Raw genomic sequence first — 21,025 nt, forward strand, 5'->3', positions numbered from 1 at the left:
AAGATTTAGTTGTTAGATAAGCTGTTGTTTGATTCTTGGATTTCAATATTGATCTGATCAATGAATTCCTGCTGGATTCCTGTTGTAACTGTTGTAATGCGATTGATTCCAATCTTGATCTCACCTTGATCCGAATGGCAGGGAAGAAATCCAGCAGGGAAGCTGTGTTTTAGAGGTGATCGAAGGTGATCTTGGGTTCCAGCAGTGATGATCCTCGGTTGTGGATCAATTGATGAGGGCTGTGAGGTGAATTGAGTGTTGTGGATCAACAAGTGTGGCTGTGAAGTTTTGTTATGTGCTGTGGTGTTCTTTGATCCTTTCTTGGTTCCGGCAGCACACCAACCAGTAGCCTCCTAGTTCCAACATCAACAATAGCTGGGATTGAGGTAAGGTATAGATTTGTTGATACATGATGTGTAGATTGGAATTATGATTATGTTGATTGTGATTAGATTTAATTGCTTAGATTAAATTAATGGAATGATTAGGGTTAAGACAATTAACCCTAGTCAACTATTGGATTTAATCTAAGATTGGATTTCTAATCTAATTGGTGATTAGGGATTAGGTAACTAACCCTAATTGATCATTAGATTAATTAGGTAGGTTGTGATTGATGTGATTAGGGTTTTGCCCTAATTTAGTTTTAAGGATTTTATTTAGCTATTCATTTGATTTAGCTAAATAAAATATATATATATATTGTTTGATGCAGGACTTTGATTCGAGACGGGCGTCTCGACCTTGGATTGTTTGATTGTACCTTCTATTTGAGGCGGGTACCCTTTGACTTATCTTTTGATAATGTCTTATGATATGTGTAGCTTATATATACTTACTAGTGGTAGATAGTAGATCATTCTTTCTCTTGGTCTTAGCTAGTTGATACCTATCACATGCTTCATCTGCTAGTTGCGTTACTTCAGGATTGGATATTTTATCTCTTGCCATGTGTATATATGTTCATAGAGATGCATATCTATAGTGCTCTACTCTACTGGATTAGTTGCTTTACATGTGTGATACATGCTCTTCGATTCATGATACTTACATCCTTGTTATATGTGATGTCTTTGGATTTATGCTGTTTATATCATGGTTATATATATGCGTTTACCTTTTGGGCACACACATATGGAGGAGGCTATGTTCGGTATGTCATATTGTAGCCGCATGCACCATATCGCATGATTGCATGTCGGGCGATTGACGACTCCATTATTGTTGAGCTCGTCGGTCGGCTACATAGCCTGCACACAACGTGTTTCACTGCATGGGTAGTGGCACAGCACACAAGGTGTGTAGGTTGCTCGGTGGTTGGTGCTCATGGGTAGTGTGATGCAGCGTGGTAGCAGCCGGGATCCCTCCCCGTCATCGCGTACCGGGAGTTGAGAGCATTGCGCTCCCTCACTATGTTTGAGGTAGGAGGATAGGTGTACTCCGACAGCATCCCGTCCACTCGGTCACTCTTCAGGGGCAGTGATGGCAGAGTGCACGGTGTCACAGCCCTACCCACTCGGTCTCACCACTGTGTGTGAGATGGCTGACTGGTTGACAGGGGTGACCATGTCATATTGCATCATATGCACGGATTGCATTCGTTATGATTGATGCATTTTGGTGATTGCATATGATTGACATTCATACAGGATACATGCTTTTGCTCTGACTATTTTTATCTCTGTATGTTGACAGTCAGTTGCCCAAGCCTCGCAGGTGAGTACAGTTTATTTCAGTTATGCATCTTCTTATTATCCTTGCTATAGACTGTACTTTATGCCTATTGTTGGTTATTACCGCTTATTTCAGCTATGCATATCTGTTATACTGTTAGGAGACTGTACCTTAGGATATTACTGGTAGTTATATGTTGCTGTACATATCTATTGGATTACCTGCTGAGTTCTTTGAACTCACCCCGTTGTTACTATTTTTCAGGTTGCGGCCGTCAGGAGATATTCCAGTCGCTAGCCCCATTATCGCGAGGATTTTCTTTGTCGGATTATATTTTGCTTTTGCATCTTATATACTTGTATTGTGGGTTTGTATTGTGGACTTTACATTGAACATTCGGGTTTGCTACTTTTGTTTTCTGCTGCGGTTGTATTTTCATTACTTCGTGGATTTGTTTTCTTCGTTGTAGTGGAGTAGGCTGTGTACATATATCTTCGAGGTTCTATATCGTCTTTCCTTATTAAACTGCGTGGGTTGATCATATATTGTATCTGTGTGGAATGTGGATATAAACTGCGTGGTTTGTTTCTTAATTGTATTGTATTATTCCGGCCGTGTGTGGCCGAGGTATAGAGATATATGTATACTGAGCTTCATATTGTCCGCCATACAGGGGAGATGCTGCCGAAATTTCTTCGGACAGGGACTACCTGGGGCGTGACATAGTATCTGTAAGCTTAAGGCTTAGTAAGAAACCATCTACCTCACTAAATCATGCATACGATGCAAATATGATTTTAAATCATGCTGTTTGAAAAACATACTGAATATGCAAGCATGGCATGGCATAGTATCATACAAAGCATGGCATAACATATAAACTGAACATGAAACTGAACTAGTCATGCATATATCTAAATATGTACATGAACTCAAATCAGGTAAACTGAACCTGAACTGAACTGAAAGCTAAACTAGTGTTCTCATCACTGGTTTCAAATTTGAAAACTATACATATAATAGATGAAAATACTAAACAAGCTGCTGATAACTATACTTGCTATGCGCGCATCCCTACGAGACCCGGATTGCAAGTTCGAATCCAGCAGGTTACTAGGTTATCTCGAACCTAGGGACGGTGTGGAGTCCAAACCATGGATATCTGATCAAGTCGTGCAACTGAATAAAAAGTAAAATACTGAATACTGTTTTATTTTACTTTGCTGTTCTAAGTTATCTGAACCTAGAGGCTACTGTGGGAGCCCACCCAATGGATATCTGATCCATATAACTGTAATAACTAATAATAAACTGAATAAAATGTTTTTAATACATTTTACATGCTGTTAGGACGCCTACTGGTGCATCCTTCTGAACTGGGCATTCTACTGAATGCTTGGTGTGCACTAAAGGCACACCCTAAAACTGAAAACTGTAAAACTACTGAACTAACGCCAAAACTAACAAGCGAGAGCAATTATACTGCAGGTGAGGGGTTTCTTACCTCAATCGTAAGGTTTTCTTACGATTCTATCCGTTAGGTTTTCTGGAAACTGTTCCGTTCGACGAACCGCTTACGTCCTCGCGTTCCTCTCGCGGAGAAGAACCGACTTCGTGTTGGTGTTGTCGCCGGAAAGTGAACACACGATCCTAGGGAAGGAACCCTAGGTCCCCTTTGCTTTGTTTGTTGCACCAAGAGAAAGAAACGGGAGAGGGAGAGGAGGCTTCGGTGAGGAGAGAAAATGCCGAACCCAAAAATAAACCAAATCCCAACTTAAGTTAATATTTATATTAAGTGGGTAACTAGGCCCAACTCCAATATAAATTAAATTGTTCCCCTTTCCTTTCAGCACGGCCCTGCTGGGTTCACCGGTTACTAAACTTATCCGTAAACCATAGGTCTCGGGTTCGATTCCCGCCTAAGCTATTTTACGGTTCCAATTATTTTTGCATTTTCCGCTACTCGGAAAATTCCGGAAAAATATCTAAAAACTCCAGAAAAATCATAGAATAATTCTAAACTAAATTCGGGAATTTTTCGGGCTTTACAGTTTTTCCCCCGAGTGCGTGCATCCACAAGGAATTGATCTCTTGTCCTATTGTCACAAGTCTGTCACCTTCTAGCCAACTCAACATCCCGTGGGACAATGGCACCTTCAATCAATAAGGGATGATGGAGTTCTTTGTTGGATGTGGCTTTCAATTTTTGTGGGAAACATTTTATTTATGTTCCCAATATAGCTGATACATTTGTAGCTCGAGGAAGATCACGGTGCAAAACTAAAAAGAAGATAATTTCCATCACTGCCATGTATTGATATGCAATTACAAAAGCTAAATAGTCGATTTAATTAATGAGACCAACATTGAATTGTTGCTTTGTGTTGCATGCTTAAATCCATTTAATTCTTTTGCATCGTTCGACAATCAAAAGCTATTCATTAGCCAAATTATATCCAAGAGATTTTTCTGATATTAATCTTTTAGAACTCTCAAATCAGGTTTAGCATTTTATATGTTCAATTAGATATTAAGTTTTCAAATTTGAAGGGGTTGAGTGATATTACTCGATTGGTGGTGGAAAATAGAAAAGACAGCATATCCATTGGTTTACAAGCTTTTAACATTGGCTTTGATTTTGCCGTTTGCAACTTCCATAGTAGATAGAGCATTTTCAGTTATGAAGATTGTGAAGAATCGACTTTGCAGTAGAATGTATGATCAATGGTTAAATGACTCTATGATGACATTTATTGAAAAAGATATATTTAGTAAATTATCAAATAATTATATCATGAATTATTATCAAAAAATGAGAGACTGTATAAGTCAATTGTAAATCACATTTGAAATTTCTGGGTCCACCACTAGACCAAACAAAACAATCAATTAAAACAAGTGAAAGGGAGGATTCATTCAACACATCATGAATTTTTAATAGCATTAACTACTAACCTCTAACATTTTAAATATATGAGAGGTGTTTAAATTTGTTTAAACAACAATAAGTTTATATACTCCTTAAGCATGGGGAGGTTATGCTCCTCGTTGTAGTTGTACATCACCCTCACCATCCTAGCACTATTCAAGCAAGCCGTCACAAAATCTTGAGAGAATGTTGAGGTCGATGAACTGATGCATTCCTTGTTGAGCTCCTCCCACTCTTCATCTATCATTTGCATCACTTTTTCCTTTGCAACTTCTAATGACCAATGTGGGTTCTCCTTCATCATGCAAATCAACAACGAGCCATCCCTCCCAATTTGTTTTTCGTCCTAATTATCATACACGATAAATTCATTATCCTTTTGCTAGTATAGAATCATAAAAATTAAAAAAAATATATCTACCTTTGCACTTCCCAAGTCATCCCAAAGTCGAAGAATTCTCGAAGGACAAGATATAAGACTCGGCAGATCTTCACAGAGATCATTCGTCGTGCGATGTCCTAATAGAAAATACATGTGCATTAAGGTTGCAGGAACACCACAAGTAATTGTGGCAATCTTCATGTAGTCATCCATTGTCGGGACTTGGTCTTTCGACAACAATTTTGCTTCCACTAAAAATGCATTACTTAATTGTATCCACTACAAAACAAAGTCAATTTTTAACCAAATTTCAATGATAATAAAAACACTAAAACATATTTTACAAAAAGAACAACAATTCATACTGATTTCTTTAGATATTCGATTGGATTCCATCCATGTTCCTTGAGCACAATTTCGGTAATCTCATTGATAGTGCTATTTAATTCCTTGAAGCATACCCTCATGTAGTTGGGAAGTGAATCCATTGAAGAGTGATCCCATCTGCAATGGTCATAAAAGTCATTAACAATTAACTGATCACTCTAAAAAAAAATTTGATCCTATGAGTTGGTGAAATAAACGTGACTAAATACCTTTCAATGGCCTGTACAAAGAGATGGAGATCGTCGATCGATCCTTCCACGTCAAAAATATCGTCAAGAAGATAAACAAATGCGATGATCTTCGAGAGAACAACCCTATAACTTGAAAATTTAGGGTTTGGTAGACATGTCATTGTCCAAGTGAACCACTTCAAGGATTGATCCCGAGCAAACCCTAGCTCTTGGCCCAATCCTGACTTCTTCCACCATCTATATACATATACAAATATAATCAATCAACAATAAATCAATCAAATAATAATTAGGATTTTAAAAAGAAACCAAATCAAGGTTGAACAACTTTTTCATCTACTAATTAGTTCAATTAACAAGTTTGAACATCACAAATAATTAAACTTAGCTTGGCTCATTTGTAGCCCTAATTAACAAAAATTAGGCAAAACTAAAACTATACCTTGTGACTTGTTTTAGTTCCTTTTGATGCAGTGACTGGAGCATGGTGAAATCCATCTCCCCCAATTCACGAACATGCAAATTGTGATAGAAGTTGTCACTATCAAGATATTTCCTGGCTTGGAATCTCTGCAAGGTCATATGAGATGGAGTCTCCAGCACATGTTCAATAGTTACTGCAAACTCTGGCCCCAAAGATGCCATGTAGGACCTGAGGTGATGGCTACTGAATTCATTGGCCCTGTAGAGTATTAATTCCCCACCAGTATTCAAATTCGACGCTTCAAATAGATTCATCAGCCCATCCATCTCCTTGCTGAGAGACGCCATGAACTCTCCTCTACCATCATGGAACCTGCGCAGCACATCTAAAGAGATAGAAGGAATTGGTTTAATTAAACCCATTTCATTTCATTTCATCATGCAATACAACGTCGACAACTACAAGCATAAACCTCAGTTACCTGTCGAAACAGGGTATCGAGCTTGTCTCAGTAACCGGAACAAAAGGGCCACTTCCGCAATGCTGCTGGCTTCGCCATTGGAGATGGGGAGTCGCTGGTCGTATAAAGAATGCATCTCGGCTTGAATCTCTTCTTCGAAATGGTAGTCGATGGCGAGCTTTTGAAGGGAGTCTATGAACAGCAAGGTCTCCTTGGCTCCTCTTGTCTGGTCGTCAAACATCCTCCTCACTTGGCTCAACCGGTCGCTGTGTCTCAGGCACAAACTCTCCTGCATGCATGCATGCACAGAATTAAACAAGCAGGCCATGAACCAACTAATTAATATGAGAATAGCTAAGAGTAGTGGCCACTCACTTGATCTTCAAAGATGTCGGACTTCATGATTCGTTGTTTCTGCAACTGATGAAGCCGCGGCGGCATGGCAATGTGAGTACTGCTAGGGCTATTGGTGGTGTTGGTGTGGAGAGAAGCCATAAACTTGGGGTAGAAGGAAGAGGAGCACTGCGCCAGCATCTTGCTCTGTCGGACTGGATTACTAATCGTATAAAATCTGTGTGTTTGATAAGCAGAGGCGGACCCTATTTATAGAGTGCAGTACTGGAACCCTGGCCAGTTTCTCGACGTGATTGTGCATCTGTACCAATGTAGCCGAGTTGATACATCATACATAGTTATCTCATTTTACCTCGCTGTGGGACCGATGTTCCGGGCGAGCAAAATCATTTTTTACTTCCTGCACCGATGGAGATGGCGACCTGCGGACACTGCCAGCTTGAGAATGGACTAGTTAACCTGCACAGTTTAAGTATGCCAATAAATTTTGATGACTGGATTGGTCCAATTATAATGGTCAATTTGGTAAGCCAATTTGGTTGGATGATCCGGTCAAACTAATTGATCAATAATGTTGCGGCAATTTGATTGATTTAAACGAGTATGTTAATTTGAATACTTGAATTCGGATGAATCCGCGTGTGCCTTTGGATCACGTGAAATCTGCATTTAAATTTCGACAAATTCACTAAAAAGTGCATACTATTTTAGTATTTTTCAAAGTACGTATCATTTTAAATCCATTTTCTATTCTATACCAATTTAAATTTCTCTATCATTTTTTTTCTCTATTCTCTTTTCCCTCACCTCTCTCTTCTATGCAAGCAGTGCCTTCATACATGCATAACATAGGTTTGATATGCAAATCATATCAGACCCACGACATTAAAGGTTTATTTAATTTTTTGATAACATTTTAATACATTTAGAGAAGTCAAAATAAACTATGAATAACATATTCAAATTTCTTATAATCTTAGAAATCCACATGAACTGAAATAGGTGCAATCAAAGATATCTAAGTTCAACATTAGATTTCAATTAAAACTCACTAATGGACCTATAAATCTCATATTGTATCAATTTCTATATCTATGGATTTCTGATATTGTAAGGAGTTCAAATATACTATCCATTATTTATTTTGCCTTCTCTGAGGTGTTGAAATGTAATAAAAAAGAATTGATAAAAATCTCCACGTTGGTCCTAATATGTATCGAATCAAGCCCAACATGAAGATTTTTAGCAATTCTTCCTTAATACATTTTAACACCTCAGAGAAGTCAAAATAAATAATGGATAATATATTTGAACTACTTGCAATCTTAAAATCCATAGGAACTAAAATGAGTGCAATCAGAGCTTTTTAAGTTCATCAGTAGATTTCGGTTAAAACTTACTGATAAACGTAAAGACCTCAGATTGTACCCATTTCAATTCATGTGAATTTCTGAGATTGCAAGGAATTTAAATATTCTATCCATTGTATATTTCGACTTCTCAAAGGTATTAAAATATAATAAAGAAGAATTAACAAAAATCTCCACATTGGGCATGATATGATACATATCATGCCTAACAACTTAATAAAATATGATATCTTAGCTTAATCATGTTAATTATTATGTGAAAATATGAACTCTGCACTATAAACTTGAATGAATTCTCTTGTGCTACCATGCATTTACGATCATAGTTAGTCTTCATGACAATGATATAGTATTGGTGGACCATCGACGACTTGTCTTCTTCCTAATTTGAGAGGTCAGTTATAAAAAATTTAGCTTTGGAACTCATTAGTATTGAGCCGACCTCACCTACTATGAATTATTTAGAGATGGAGGTGAGGAGCCCATTTATAAAGTACAGTAGAACTATGGTAGGTTTCTTCACAAGGATCAATTTTTCTTATGTAGTTCATTTCCTTGAAGTTTAAATAGCTTTTTATCGAATCCAGTAGATAAGTTTTTAAAATATCCAAATCACGTATCATAATTTTAAATTTACCAAATTACGTGCCTATTTCCCATTTTACCCTCATCCTTAAATCAATTCGACTGAAAAATAAATCAGTTGAATCGATTTCATTAATTTTATTTGAAAAATCCATCACTCGATTTCGATCAAAATTGGCTGATGGAACTAGAGACCTCGGAATGATATGAAATCAATTTCTATGTGTTTGTCTAGATCTCCTAATTGTCAAAAAAGTTATCAAACATTAATTTAAACCAATATATTGAGAGCAGTGATTTTTTGAACATAAATTAGTTTTTCGGATACATTCATGTTAAAAAAATCACTACTCTAAATATATTATGTCAAATTGATATTTGATAGTATTTTTACAATCAGGAGAACTAGACGAACAAATAGAAACTGGTTTTATGTCGTTTCAAGGTCTTAGTTCCATTAGCCAATTTCGACCGAAATCGGTTGATGGACCTAGAGACCTTGAAATGACATAAAACCAGTCTTTATGTGTTCATTTAGTTCTCATGATTATAAAAAAACTCTCAAATATCAATTTGACACAATATATTGAGAGTCATGTTTTTTTTTTGAAACTATGGCCAATGAACTTAAATAAAATCAATGTAGGTTCATTCGATCAAAATCGATTGATGTACCTAGAGAACTCGGAATGAAGTAAAACCATATACTATGAGTTCTTCTAGTTTTTATGATTATATCAATTCTCTTAAACATCTATTTGACCCAATATATTAAGAGCAGTGATTTTTTGAACATGAATTAATTTTTTAAATATATTTATATTTAAAAAATCACTGCTCTTAATATATTGGGTCAAATTAATGTTTGATAGTATTTTTATAATCAGGAGAACTAGACAAACAGATAGAAATTGGTTTCATATCATTTCGAGGTCTCTAAGTCCATCAGCCGATTTCGGCCAAAATTGATTGATGGACATAGAGATCTCGAAATGATATGAAACCAGTTTCTATGTGTTTGTCTAGTTCTCCTGATTAACAAAATACTATCAAATATTAATTTAACTGAATATATTGAGAGCAGTAATTTTATAAATATTAATTAATTTTTTGAATACATTCATATTTAAAAAAATCACTGCTCTCAATATATTGGGTCAAATTAATATTTGATAATATTTTTATAATTAGGAGAATTAGATGAATACATAGAAACTAATTTCATATCATTCTGAGGTCTCTAGCTCCATTAGCCAATTTTGATCGAAACTGGTTGATGGATTTTTCAATTGATTCAACTGATTTATTTTTCTAGTCGAATTGATTTGAGGATGAGGATAAAACAAAAAATAGATACATGATTTGATAATTTTAAAATTGTGATATATAATTCAAGTATTTTAAAAATTCATCTACTGGATTGATGAAAAATTGAAATTTAAATGCCCCCCACTTAGAAGATCATTACTTAAAGACATGCCAATATGAGTAAAAGGGGATCATCATTTATATGCTCCATCAACTATCTATAAAACTTTGTTAATTTTGGTCGAAAGGAACTCCCCATTGACTATATAAGTTTTGTTTGTGTTTTGCCTACATGTGAATAGAATGTCTTATTTCATTATTGGCATGCCTAATTTTAGTTTGCATGTGCAAGTTTCTCTAGCTCATGTGATAAGCTAGAGACATACATGGTTTTATTCTACTTATAATATTTGCCCATGCATGTTTTTATTCTACTTATATTAAAATCAGATAATGCAAGCTTTAAATTTAATGGAATTGTCTCATTAAATAACACATCAAGGATGCGTATCTTCAGCATAATTATCTAACTTATTTAGTATTAATATGAAAAAGTAGGAGCTTAAAACTCTAACACTAGAAATACCAATATCCCAAATAACTTCTATTACATTAATAAACAATAAGAGAATTATTTTCCCCTAGTTGTTTACAAATTTAAGCATACTTTTAAATAAATAAAAAACCTACGCAAATCCTTTCTATATTTTCCATTATCAAATAAATAGTAATTATAGTTGATCTGCATTGTAATCTGACAAAGTTTTGCCATGGTGAATGACCTACTTAATTATGCTTTTGCTCACCTCAGTTAATGAAACTATGTTTATTTTTATATTTTATGTTTCTTTTTTGTATCTTTTTTTAATTAATTAATTTAATTTGGTAATCTATGCACAACGCTTAAGCTATGTTTGCTCCCCTTGTTGTGAGACAGAGACCACTTTCTTTCATCCGAAGCTTAGATCATTTACCAAATAGATAAGGAATGGATGTGTCTGCCTTCATGGCTTGTACCCGAGTATGAAGAAGGGTTCAAAAATTTCTTGCACAAGCTAGGAACTATGCCAAAACACGTGAAATAATCTTATGTCCTTGCAAGTGTTGTAAAAATAAGAAGTATATGAAATTTGACCAAGTGTACGAGTATTTAATTATTAAGGGAATAGATCCTTCTTACACTAGTTGGGTCTTCCATGGTGAAAGTTATACCTCACAATTTCAAGACAAAGGTAGTTCCGGAGGAGTTCAAGTAGAGGATGATAAAAGTAGAGAGGAACATTACTTATATAGGAATGTCTTTGTTACAGAAGAAGAGGTTGGACACACTATATCTGAGGCAAAAGATTATGAAATGGCTGATTTATTAGAAGATGCAAAAACTCCTCTCTTACCTGGTTGTACAACTTACACAAAGTTGTCAGCAACCATCACATTACACAATTACAAGTCTACTAATGGTCACACTTATAATAGTTTCAATGAGAGTCTTAAGATCTTAGGTGGTATGCTTCCAGAAAAAAACACACTTCTAGAAACTGTTTATTCAATGAGAAAGATATTAAAACAATTTGATTTAGGATATGAAAAGATTAATGCTTGCACAAATGATTGTTGTCTATTTAGAAAGGAGTTTAAAAATTTGGACTCATGTCCAAAGTGTGGTTCCTCAAGATGGAAGGTGGACAAAATAACCACCAAAGTTCGTAAAGGAGTTCCTGAAAAGGTACTATGGTCTATGGTATTTTCCCGTGATACCAAGATTAAAATGGATGTTTACAATAGAAAAAAAGGCTGAAGACTTATTTGGCACTCCAACCACAAAAGTCAAGATCATTTGATGCGTCATCCAGTTGATTCAGTAGCTTGGGATACAAAAAATCATACATGGCCGACTTTGGCATTAGATCCTAGAAATCTCTGACTTGGTCTTGCTACAGATGGATTCAACCCTTTTGGTGACCTTAGTTCTAAATATAGTTGTTGGCCGGTTATTTTGGTAAATTACAACCTTTCTCCATTGATGTGTATGGTGAAGAAAAATCTTATGCTAACATTACTGATTCCAGGCCCAAAACAACCTAGAAATGATATAGATGTCTACTTGGAACCCTTTGTGGAGGATTTGAAAGAGCTGTGGGACACAGGTGTAGAGGCTTATGATGCATTTAGCAAGTCAATGTTCAATCTGAAGGCCATTTTGATGTGGACAATCAATGATTTTCCTGCTCATGGAAATCTAGCTGGATGTGGCACAAAAGGAAAAGTTGATTGCCCAATATGTGGTGAAGACATATGTTCAATGTGGCTTAAGTACAGTGGCAAGTTTGCATACTTGGGTCACAGGAGATTTCTTGCTCCTAATCATCCATTTCGTTAAAAAAAGAAGTGATTTAATGTGAAAAAAGAGACAAAAGGGAAACCTATACCTTTGACTGGGTTACAAATTCTCAATGTAGTGAAAGATATTGAAAATGATTGGGGCAAAAAATAAAGGGTGAGACTATCAATACTTGTGAGAAAAAGAGAAAGATGCTGGAGAGTTCAAAAAGAGTATAAATATCAGTTCAAATGTGGAAGAAAAAGTCAATTTTTTTCGATTTGTCATACTGGAGTGTAAGTTATTTAACTCTCTATTTAATAGTTTTTAATAATTTTTTATATTCCTGAACTAATACTATGAAATGTATTGATGATTACTTACAGGGGCTTCTGTTACGTCATAATTTAGATGTGATGCATGTTGAAAAGAATTTTTGTGAGAATATCATACCTACATTGAAACATGAAGAAAAAAAATATCCAAAGATGTTGTTAATGCTCGCAAAGATTTGATGCACTTAAAAATTAGAGAAAAATTACATCCTCAACAAAAAGGGGAAAACATGTATCACTTACCTACTTCACCTTACAGATTACCTAAAAAAGAAATGGATGTATTTTGCTCTAAGTTGAAGAAAATAAAGTTACCTGATGGCTATAGCTCAAATATTGGTAATTATGTTTCTTCAGAAGAGTGTAAACTTATTGGGCTGAAATCTCATGATTGTCATGTTCTAATGTAACAATTGCTATCAGTTGCATTGAGAAATCTTTTACTGAAAGGTCCACACAATACTATATTTCTGTTGTGTGCATTTTACAATGAATTATGTCAAAGAGTGTTAGACAGAAACCGTTTAGAACAACTCGAGGAGAATATTGTTGAAACTCTATGTATGTTGGAAAGATATTTTCCACCGGCTTTTTTTACCATTTCGGTTCATTTGACAATTCATTTAGCTAGAGAAGCTCGCTTGTGTGGACCAATCCAATTCTGCTGGATGTATCCATTTGAAAGGTAATAAATATTATACAACAAATTGGATTTTGTTATCAACACTTCTTTTATCTAATTTATTTTTTATTTAGATTTATGAAAATGGTAAAAGGTTATGTGAAGAATCGAGCAAGGCCAGAGGGTTGCATAGCAGAGTGTTACCTCACAGAAGAAAGAATGCAATTCTGTAGTGCTTTTATTAATAAAGCTGCTAGTATTAGTGTCCATTCTAATCAGAATGCAGATTTGGAGAATGGATTAGTGGAAGGTCGCCCAATTTCCCAAGGAAAAGTCAAGATTTTAGAAGAACTCTGCACTATAAACTTGAATGAATTCTCTTGTGCTACCATGCATTTACAATCATCGATGAATTGTTGATACTGTCAAAAGTAAAGTTTAGTCTTCATGACAATGATATAGTATTGGTGTACCATCGACGACTTGTCTTCTTCATAATTTGAGAGGTCGGTTATAAAAAATTTGAATTTGGAACTCATTAGCATTAAGCCGACCTCACCTACTATGAATTTGTTGGTTGCTACTCGGAAAACCTAATGGTTCCACTGGACAAAAATTTTGTACAAAGGTCTAAACCTTTTCCTAGCTACCATGTGTTCTTTTAAATTAAACTTGGATCGCCTGCGGAACTTAACACGTTTGATCCTAAGTTTAATTTATTTGTTCTTTTAGGTTTAGACTTGGATCTCCTGCGGAATTTAACACGTTTGATCCAAATCACCTAGGTTATTAATTCCATTAAATATAAATTTCCAAAATTGGCTTCCAGGACTGCATGGCGAGGCACATGGCCTTCTTGGATATGGGAACAATCACCACCGCCTAGACAAAGCCTTTTAAGGAAAGCTAATATTTAATTTCCTTAAATAACTTTAGGTCAACCAAAAAGAACAATCAAATCACAAGGAAAAGAAAACAAAAGAACACAACATCGAAAACTAATTCGAAATACTAGAATTACATGCCTCTTGTATTTGGTATTTTTACATGGAGATATAACTAACATGATGCGGAAAACAATATTAGTTATACCTTACTTAGTAGATAATGACCTCTTGATCTTCTACCGTATTCCTCTTCTAATCTCGGACGTTGTGTGGGCAACGATCTTCCGAGACGAGGACCACCTAGCACCTTCTTCTCCTTCCTTCAAGTTTCGGCCAAGCACAAAGCTTCCAAAGGATGAAGATCTTTTTCCACCAACCAAGCTCCAAGGGATGCAAGCTTTCTCTCCTTCTTCTCCAAGCTAAAATCCGACCACCACTTGATCTCCAAGGAGGATGCGAGGTTCGGCCACAAAGATGGAGAGAAGAGAAAGGGAAGAGGCCGGCCACACCAAGGAAGAAAAGAGGGAAAAAATAATAGAGGTTGTTCACCTTAATATCCTAGTCCGGGCATCTAGAACCTTTATGGGTGCCTAGACCCGCTCGGGGCACTTGGTTCCAATAGGGCCCCCCGGATCAAATAAGAGTGTCCAGTTCCAATATGGGCGCCAGGATCTGTCACGTTTGGGTGGCTGCCTTTGACTTGTGTCTATCATTCTGTAGTCTTACTTCCAACTCTAGGTTCCTACAAGACAAGCATTCATATACAAACTAGCAACCTAGCATAATCCTATAAGTTTACCTGATGTACTAGACTTACCTTTTTCTTGGAGGTCACTCCTACAAGACTTTACCAGCTAAGAGTCACTCTCTTTGGATTAAGTTGCATTCCTGTAAGTCTATCCGACCTACTAGGATTCATTCTTGGACTTCCTCCAAGACTTTACCACCTATGTCTCACCACTTAGGATTTCCCTTTGTCAAGTATCTAGTCACCTTGACGTTCTTGGACTTACTAGTCACTTGGAAGACTACTCATGCCTGCCAAACATCTAGTCATCTTGACCTACTTGGACTTTTGCCTAACATCTAGTTCTCACTAACCTGCTAGGGCTTTTCTTTACCTAACCTCTAGTTAAGAATTTCCCTTTTCTAACCTCTAGTTAGGATTTTCCATTTCTAGTCATCCTGTCAACCTTTGACCTAACTGGATTTCACTTTGCTAGTCATCTGATCAACCATTGACCTAATTAGACTTTTTTTTGCTAGTCATCTAGTCATCCCTAACATGACTAGACTTCTCGCTTCCAAGCATTAAGTCTTGTTTGGATTAACTCTTGGCTAAATTGACTAGACATTGGTATATTGTCAAACATTAAAACTCTGGAAGCTGATTGCACCAACAATCTCCCTCTTTTTGATATTTGACAATTTTCTTAAGAGTCAATTTAGTTCTCACAATCTCCATCTAGTTCTCACTAACCTGCTTGGGCTTGGATCTTAAGGGGTTTTTTGCCAAATTGAGAGTTACTAGATTTTTCTAACTTAAGGTTCACTCTCTCCCTTTGAGATTCAACAAAAATCATAGAAAATTTCCTAAGGATCACCTTAGGCACTGCACTAATAATAATTTACAAAAAGTTTTCAAAAATATTTCCAAATATCTCGAATTAGGTTTATGGAAATTTTTGAAAGACACATATGTAAGTATCTCGGGATAGTTTTGATGTGATCAACCAAGTTAAGTTAGGTCCTACGAATTTGATATCTTATGTCTAAGTGTATAAAGACTTAGTAACACAAGAAGTCGAGTGGAAGACGTAGCGAGAGAGAAGGATAATATGAGAAAAGAGTCGATAGGCTTAGTGCATTTGAGGGATGAGGAGCTGTAAAAGAGTACACTGGTGGATGAGAAGAACGTGCAGGAGCATCTGAGAGACAAGAAGCCTAGGAGGAAGCCTGCTTAAGGAAAAAGTCAGAGTTGAGTTCAGGTGAGCTCAGCTCTGGATGACTGGAGCATCACCAAAGTTGGCAGAGCGAAGAATGGTTAACAATGGAATTCAACTATTTTTCGATGAATAGTGCTTGAGACACCTCGGATTGGACTAGAGTCGCCTCTAATGAAAAGTGCAGAAGGCGCTCCAATGGACTGGAGGCACCTCATATGAGCAGTAGCTGAGGCACCTTCAGCTTGTTGGTTGCTACTCGGAATACCGTCCTAGTTCCCTTGTACAAAAATTTATGCAAGTATAGAACTATCCTAGCTACCCATATGCTCTACTGAAGTTAAATTTGGATTGCAAATGATGCTTAATATTATTAATCCAAATTGTCCTTCAAAATTTAAACTTGGATTGGAAATGATACTTAACATTTTTACTCCAAGTTTAACCGATGTGATCTGTTAGGACCAAAAGTAGCTAGAGGGGGGGGGGGGGTGAATAGCTCGTCGCGTGCTCGTTGCTCGGTGTTGCTTGTTTCTTCAAGAATGCGCAGCGGAAAATACATAAACAAACACAAACACGCTAACACTAGGAGTTTACTTGGTATCCACCTCCAACGGAGATGACTAATCCAAGGATCCACACCACGCACGCACCCTCCACTATGAAAACACTCCTTTTCGGTAACTACCGAGGGCGGAGAAGCCCTACAAGACTCTCAGTACAAGAAGAAGAAAGGGTAGTAAAGAATAAGCAAAAGCTTACAAGAAATGCAGTAAAAACCCTAGCTTCTTCTTCTTCTCGTTGCAACTTGCCTCTTGACTTGGATGAACCTCCAAGAACCTTCAAGAACTGGCGGTGAGGAGCTTAGAGAGTGCTGGGGAGGAGCTGTGTTGAATCTGGAATGAATCGGTGAAGTTCTGCTGAAGAAATCGCACGCCAACAGCTATAAACGACGCCAACGGTCGAATCCCAATCGATTGGATTGCTCCCAATCGATTGGGGAGGCTTTGGATCGATCCACGGATCGATCCAGAGCGCCTCTGTGCTCTGGAAAAACTTCTGGATCGATCCACGGATCGATCCAGCACTTATCGCGCGAAGCAGCAGCGTCCCAATCGATCCACTGATCGATTGGGACCTCTGGATCGATCCACGGATCGATCCAGAGAGGTTCTGTTCGTGGGGACTCACCGGATCGATCGGTGGATCGATCCAGATCTTCTGGATCGATCCACTGATCGATCCAAACCTGCTGGATCAATCCACGGATCAATCCAAACCTGCTGGATCAATCCACGGATCAATCCAAACCTGCTGGATCAATCCACGGATCAATCCAAACCTTGGTTTTTGCCCAAAACCAAGCCCAAAGCCCCCTAAACCAACATCTAGTCAACCATGACTTGTTGGTACATAAGACCTAGCATCCGGTCACCCTTGGCCAGCTAGGACTCTCTCACCAAGTGTCTGGTCAATCCCTTTGACCCACTTGGACTTTTCTCTTCTTGCCAAGTATCCGGTCACTCCCTAAGACCTACTTGGACTTTTCTTCCTCGTGCCAAGTATCCGGTCAATCCCTTTGACCTACTTGGACTCTCACCAGATGTCTGGTCAACCTTGACCCATCTGGATTTCTCTTGCCTGGCTTCACTCACCAGGACTTTCCCAATTGCCTAGATTCACTCACTAGGTCTTTCACCTGGCTTCACTCACCAGGATTTTTTTCCTGCCTAGCTTCACTCACTAGGACTTCCCAATTGCCTAGCTTCACTCACTAGGTCTTTCACCTGGCTTCACTCACCAGGATTTTCCTCTTGCCTAACATCCCAGTTAGGACTTCCCAGTCAAGTATCCGGTCATCTTTGACCTACTTGACTCTTCTTCAATCAATATCTTATTGTCAAACATCTAAACCCAAACCAAGACTCAGCTTGGTCAACCAGGTCAACCTTGACCTGAGGGATGTTGCACCAACAATCTCCCCCTTTTTGATGTTTGACAATACCACAATAACACTTACAATGCCATATGTAAGTTAGGCTAATCTCATAGCCTCATTCTTCATGCCACTAGGTAATGAAAGCATAAGTTAAGCTTTTCATTCTCCCCCTAAGAGGGAAAACTCCCTCTTAGATAATGAAAGCCTAACTTACTCCCTTTCACACGTCCTTTCATTCTCCCCCTATTGGCACACATCAACCTATGCCCCCTCTTTGGGCACACTTCAACAAATCCATTTGTTGAAAACTCTCCCCCTGAAGAGTTGCTCATCATTGGTTACAACTTCACTCGTTGAACCAACATGATAATGAAGGTCTCATACCCTTCATTTATCCTTAACTTCTTCCTCAATGTAGACAAATACCCAACCTTGAGCATTTTCTAACATCTTGAGTTCCCACTTGAAATAATGAGGATATCCACTCCCCATTTCAAGTTCAAAAGCTCGTCCATGAGCATTTTCTTTAAAGAAGGTTAACCACCTTCCAAGGTTCATGAAAAATAATTTTCATGTCTTTAAAGAGTCCCTCCCCCTAAAGACATGGTGGTAACTTCTGTCATTGCACCAACAATGACTTGGAATCCCTAAACCTTTAGGAAACCCAGATTTAGAAGTTTTGAGGTTCAAATGTTCAAAATTTGAAACAAACCTCAACCTAAACTTCAATGAAGTCTTCCTTAACCATTCCATCCTTGTTTTCAACACGAAAATACCCTTTTTATGTATACAAATGTATTTTAAGGGTTTGGAATGGTTACATAGACTAACCATGGTTCAAAGATGCTGAAGTCAGGCCTTCCCAGCCAAAATCAGCAACTTGGATCGATTGGAGTTGGGATCCAATCGATTGAACCAACGAATCGATCCAGCGATCGATTCGGTATGTGGATCGATCCACTGATCGATCCAGCGAGCTTCTGCTCGCGAGATTTACCCGAATCGATCCACGGATCGATTCAGAACTCAATCGATCCATGGATCGATCGGAGTTCGATAGTTGCTGAAATTCCATTTCGGTCAACGAAACCCTAGAAAATTCTACAAAATCCAAAAATCATGAAATTTCGTGTAGACATTATTTAGGGCATACTTAATCATGGAAAAATAGCTTTCTATGAAAATACCTTATATTTTCAAAGATTGACACAAACTTGAAAACTTGCAAAAATTTAGCGTTTTCTTCAAGTTTGTGTCTAACTATTCAATGGTGATTACTATCAAAAGATAGCCTTCACCAAGGTTTTCCAAAAACATTTTAAAAACATTTTCAAAACCAATATCCCATCATGTTCCTTGGGCATAATGCACATGACTTGTACATTAGCTTTCCCAATGATGGGAAAACACATAACTATGTGTTTTGATGAACTTAAAACTCAAAAGAATGCACTAAATCAACATCTTGAGTTTTGTTCATCATCCTAACATCTCACTTGTATCTAATGTGCACTGAAACACATACAAGTCATCTTATAGGTCTTTGTGAGATGTAAGATTTTGGTTTTGCCCTATTCTAGGGATCATGCATATCTATCTAGGCATTTTGAGAGGTAGACATCCACAAAGGATGTTAATTGTTAATTCACATGTTAAACAAATGTCACTTGTTTATTCCACTTGTTGTAAACAAATGCCACTTGTTTAACTAATGCCATATGTCCTTAATTTTTAAGGAAATAAACATAATGCATGATAATGTTATGGCATACATCAAAATAAAATAGCTTTCAAAAGAAAGATTCCTATAACTACATGATGTATGTATGGCATGACATGGTATTTTTGTATTTTTCATGATAAGTCATGAATGCAAAATACAAATAAGATAAAATATGATATCATGGCATATTATGAGCAAACAATCATGGCAAGGTTTAGCATAAATAAAATATACCTAGATTACCTATCTAAGTATCGTTAATCTTAGCTAATCCTAAAACTTAAACCCTAGATTGCCCAAAGTGCTTCAAGAGAGTGCCAAAACCTAAATGGGCATTTCTAATTCTCTTGATTAATTTATGCCAATTGAAATTAAGCTTATCCTCAAATGTTGGCATATTCCATTTTTCCTCAAGAGTAATCACATAAATCAAGGCCCGGAGTGCCTTAAAATTTATAAGAGAATACCAAAATCCCAACTTGGGATTTCTAGTTTTCCCAATTTATGCCTTTTAAGATAAAATCAATTTTCCACCATTAGGCACATTTTACTCTTTCAAGGAGTAAATAATAATTCCATTTCATTTTCAAAGGTTAACAAAAACCTTGAAAATGCTCCTTGAGTGTCAATTTCCTCAAAGTTGGGTTAACTACCCTTCTAATCAGAGTTGACACTCTCTAACCCATCTATGGGGTAGAGAAGATGCTCCTAGGAACCCAACACCTATTGGTGCTCCTTGGATGCTCTAGGTACTCACTAGGGATAACTTCCCTAGATACCTTCCTAGTAACCTTGTTGAGCTTCTTAGAAGCCTTGGTCACATTTTCTAGGTCAACTCTAGGGATAGCCTCTCTTGTGACCTTGTTAGTGACTTTCTTAGACTTCTTAGAAGTCTTAGTCACTTTGGTTGCAAAGATACTTCTAGGGATATTGTAACGCCCGCCCTTCTTACCCAACCCAAAGGCGGCGCTACGTTCTTATACTACTTACGTACATGTTTTAGTTATAACAGCGGAAGAATAAAAAAAATTTAAACCATTCATTTTATTTAAATAAGCATGATATCACAGATTAAATATGCATATATTGATTCTATAACTAATCATATTAATCCGTCCGGATCGTTCTTGCCGAGCCACCACCACACACATCACTATTTGCTCCTCCTGTTGCTCCTCTAGCTCATCCAGCT

The 21,025-nt window shown here is 37.1% G+C and overlaps 1 protein-coding gene across 1 annotated transcript; it reads right to left on the reverse strand.

The window, feature by feature from the left end:
* Positions 1-4,697: 4,697 nt before the first annotated feature.
* On the reverse strand, positions 4,698-7,004 carry LOC122027865 ((3S,6E)-nerolidol synthase 2, chloroplastic/mitochondrial-like). The gene is made up of 6 exons (XM_042586882.1): positions 6,823-7,004; positions 6,469-6,736; positions 6,006-6,372; positions 5,582-5,800; positions 5,025-5,489; positions 4,698-4,949 (listed from the first exon to the last, which is right to left on the reverse strand). The coding sequence occupies exons 1-5, from the start codon at positions 6,979-6,981 to the stop codon at positions 5,345-5,347; spliced, it is 1,158 nt and encodes a 385-aa protein (XP_042442816.1). The 5' UTR covers positions 6,982-7,004; the 3' UTR covers positions 4,698-4,949; positions 5,025-5,344.
* Between the last annotated feature and the right edge of the window lie 14,021 nt (positions 7,005-21,025).

Source organism: Zingiber officinale, chromosome 10A (assembly GCF_018446385.1).
Source record: "Zingiber officinale cultivar Zhangliang chromosome 10A, Zo_v1.1, whole genome shotgun sequence".
NCBI classification, from domain to species: domain Eukaryota; kingdom Viridiplantae; phylum Streptophyta; class Magnoliopsida; order Zingiberales; family Zingiberaceae; genus Zingiber; species Zingiber officinale.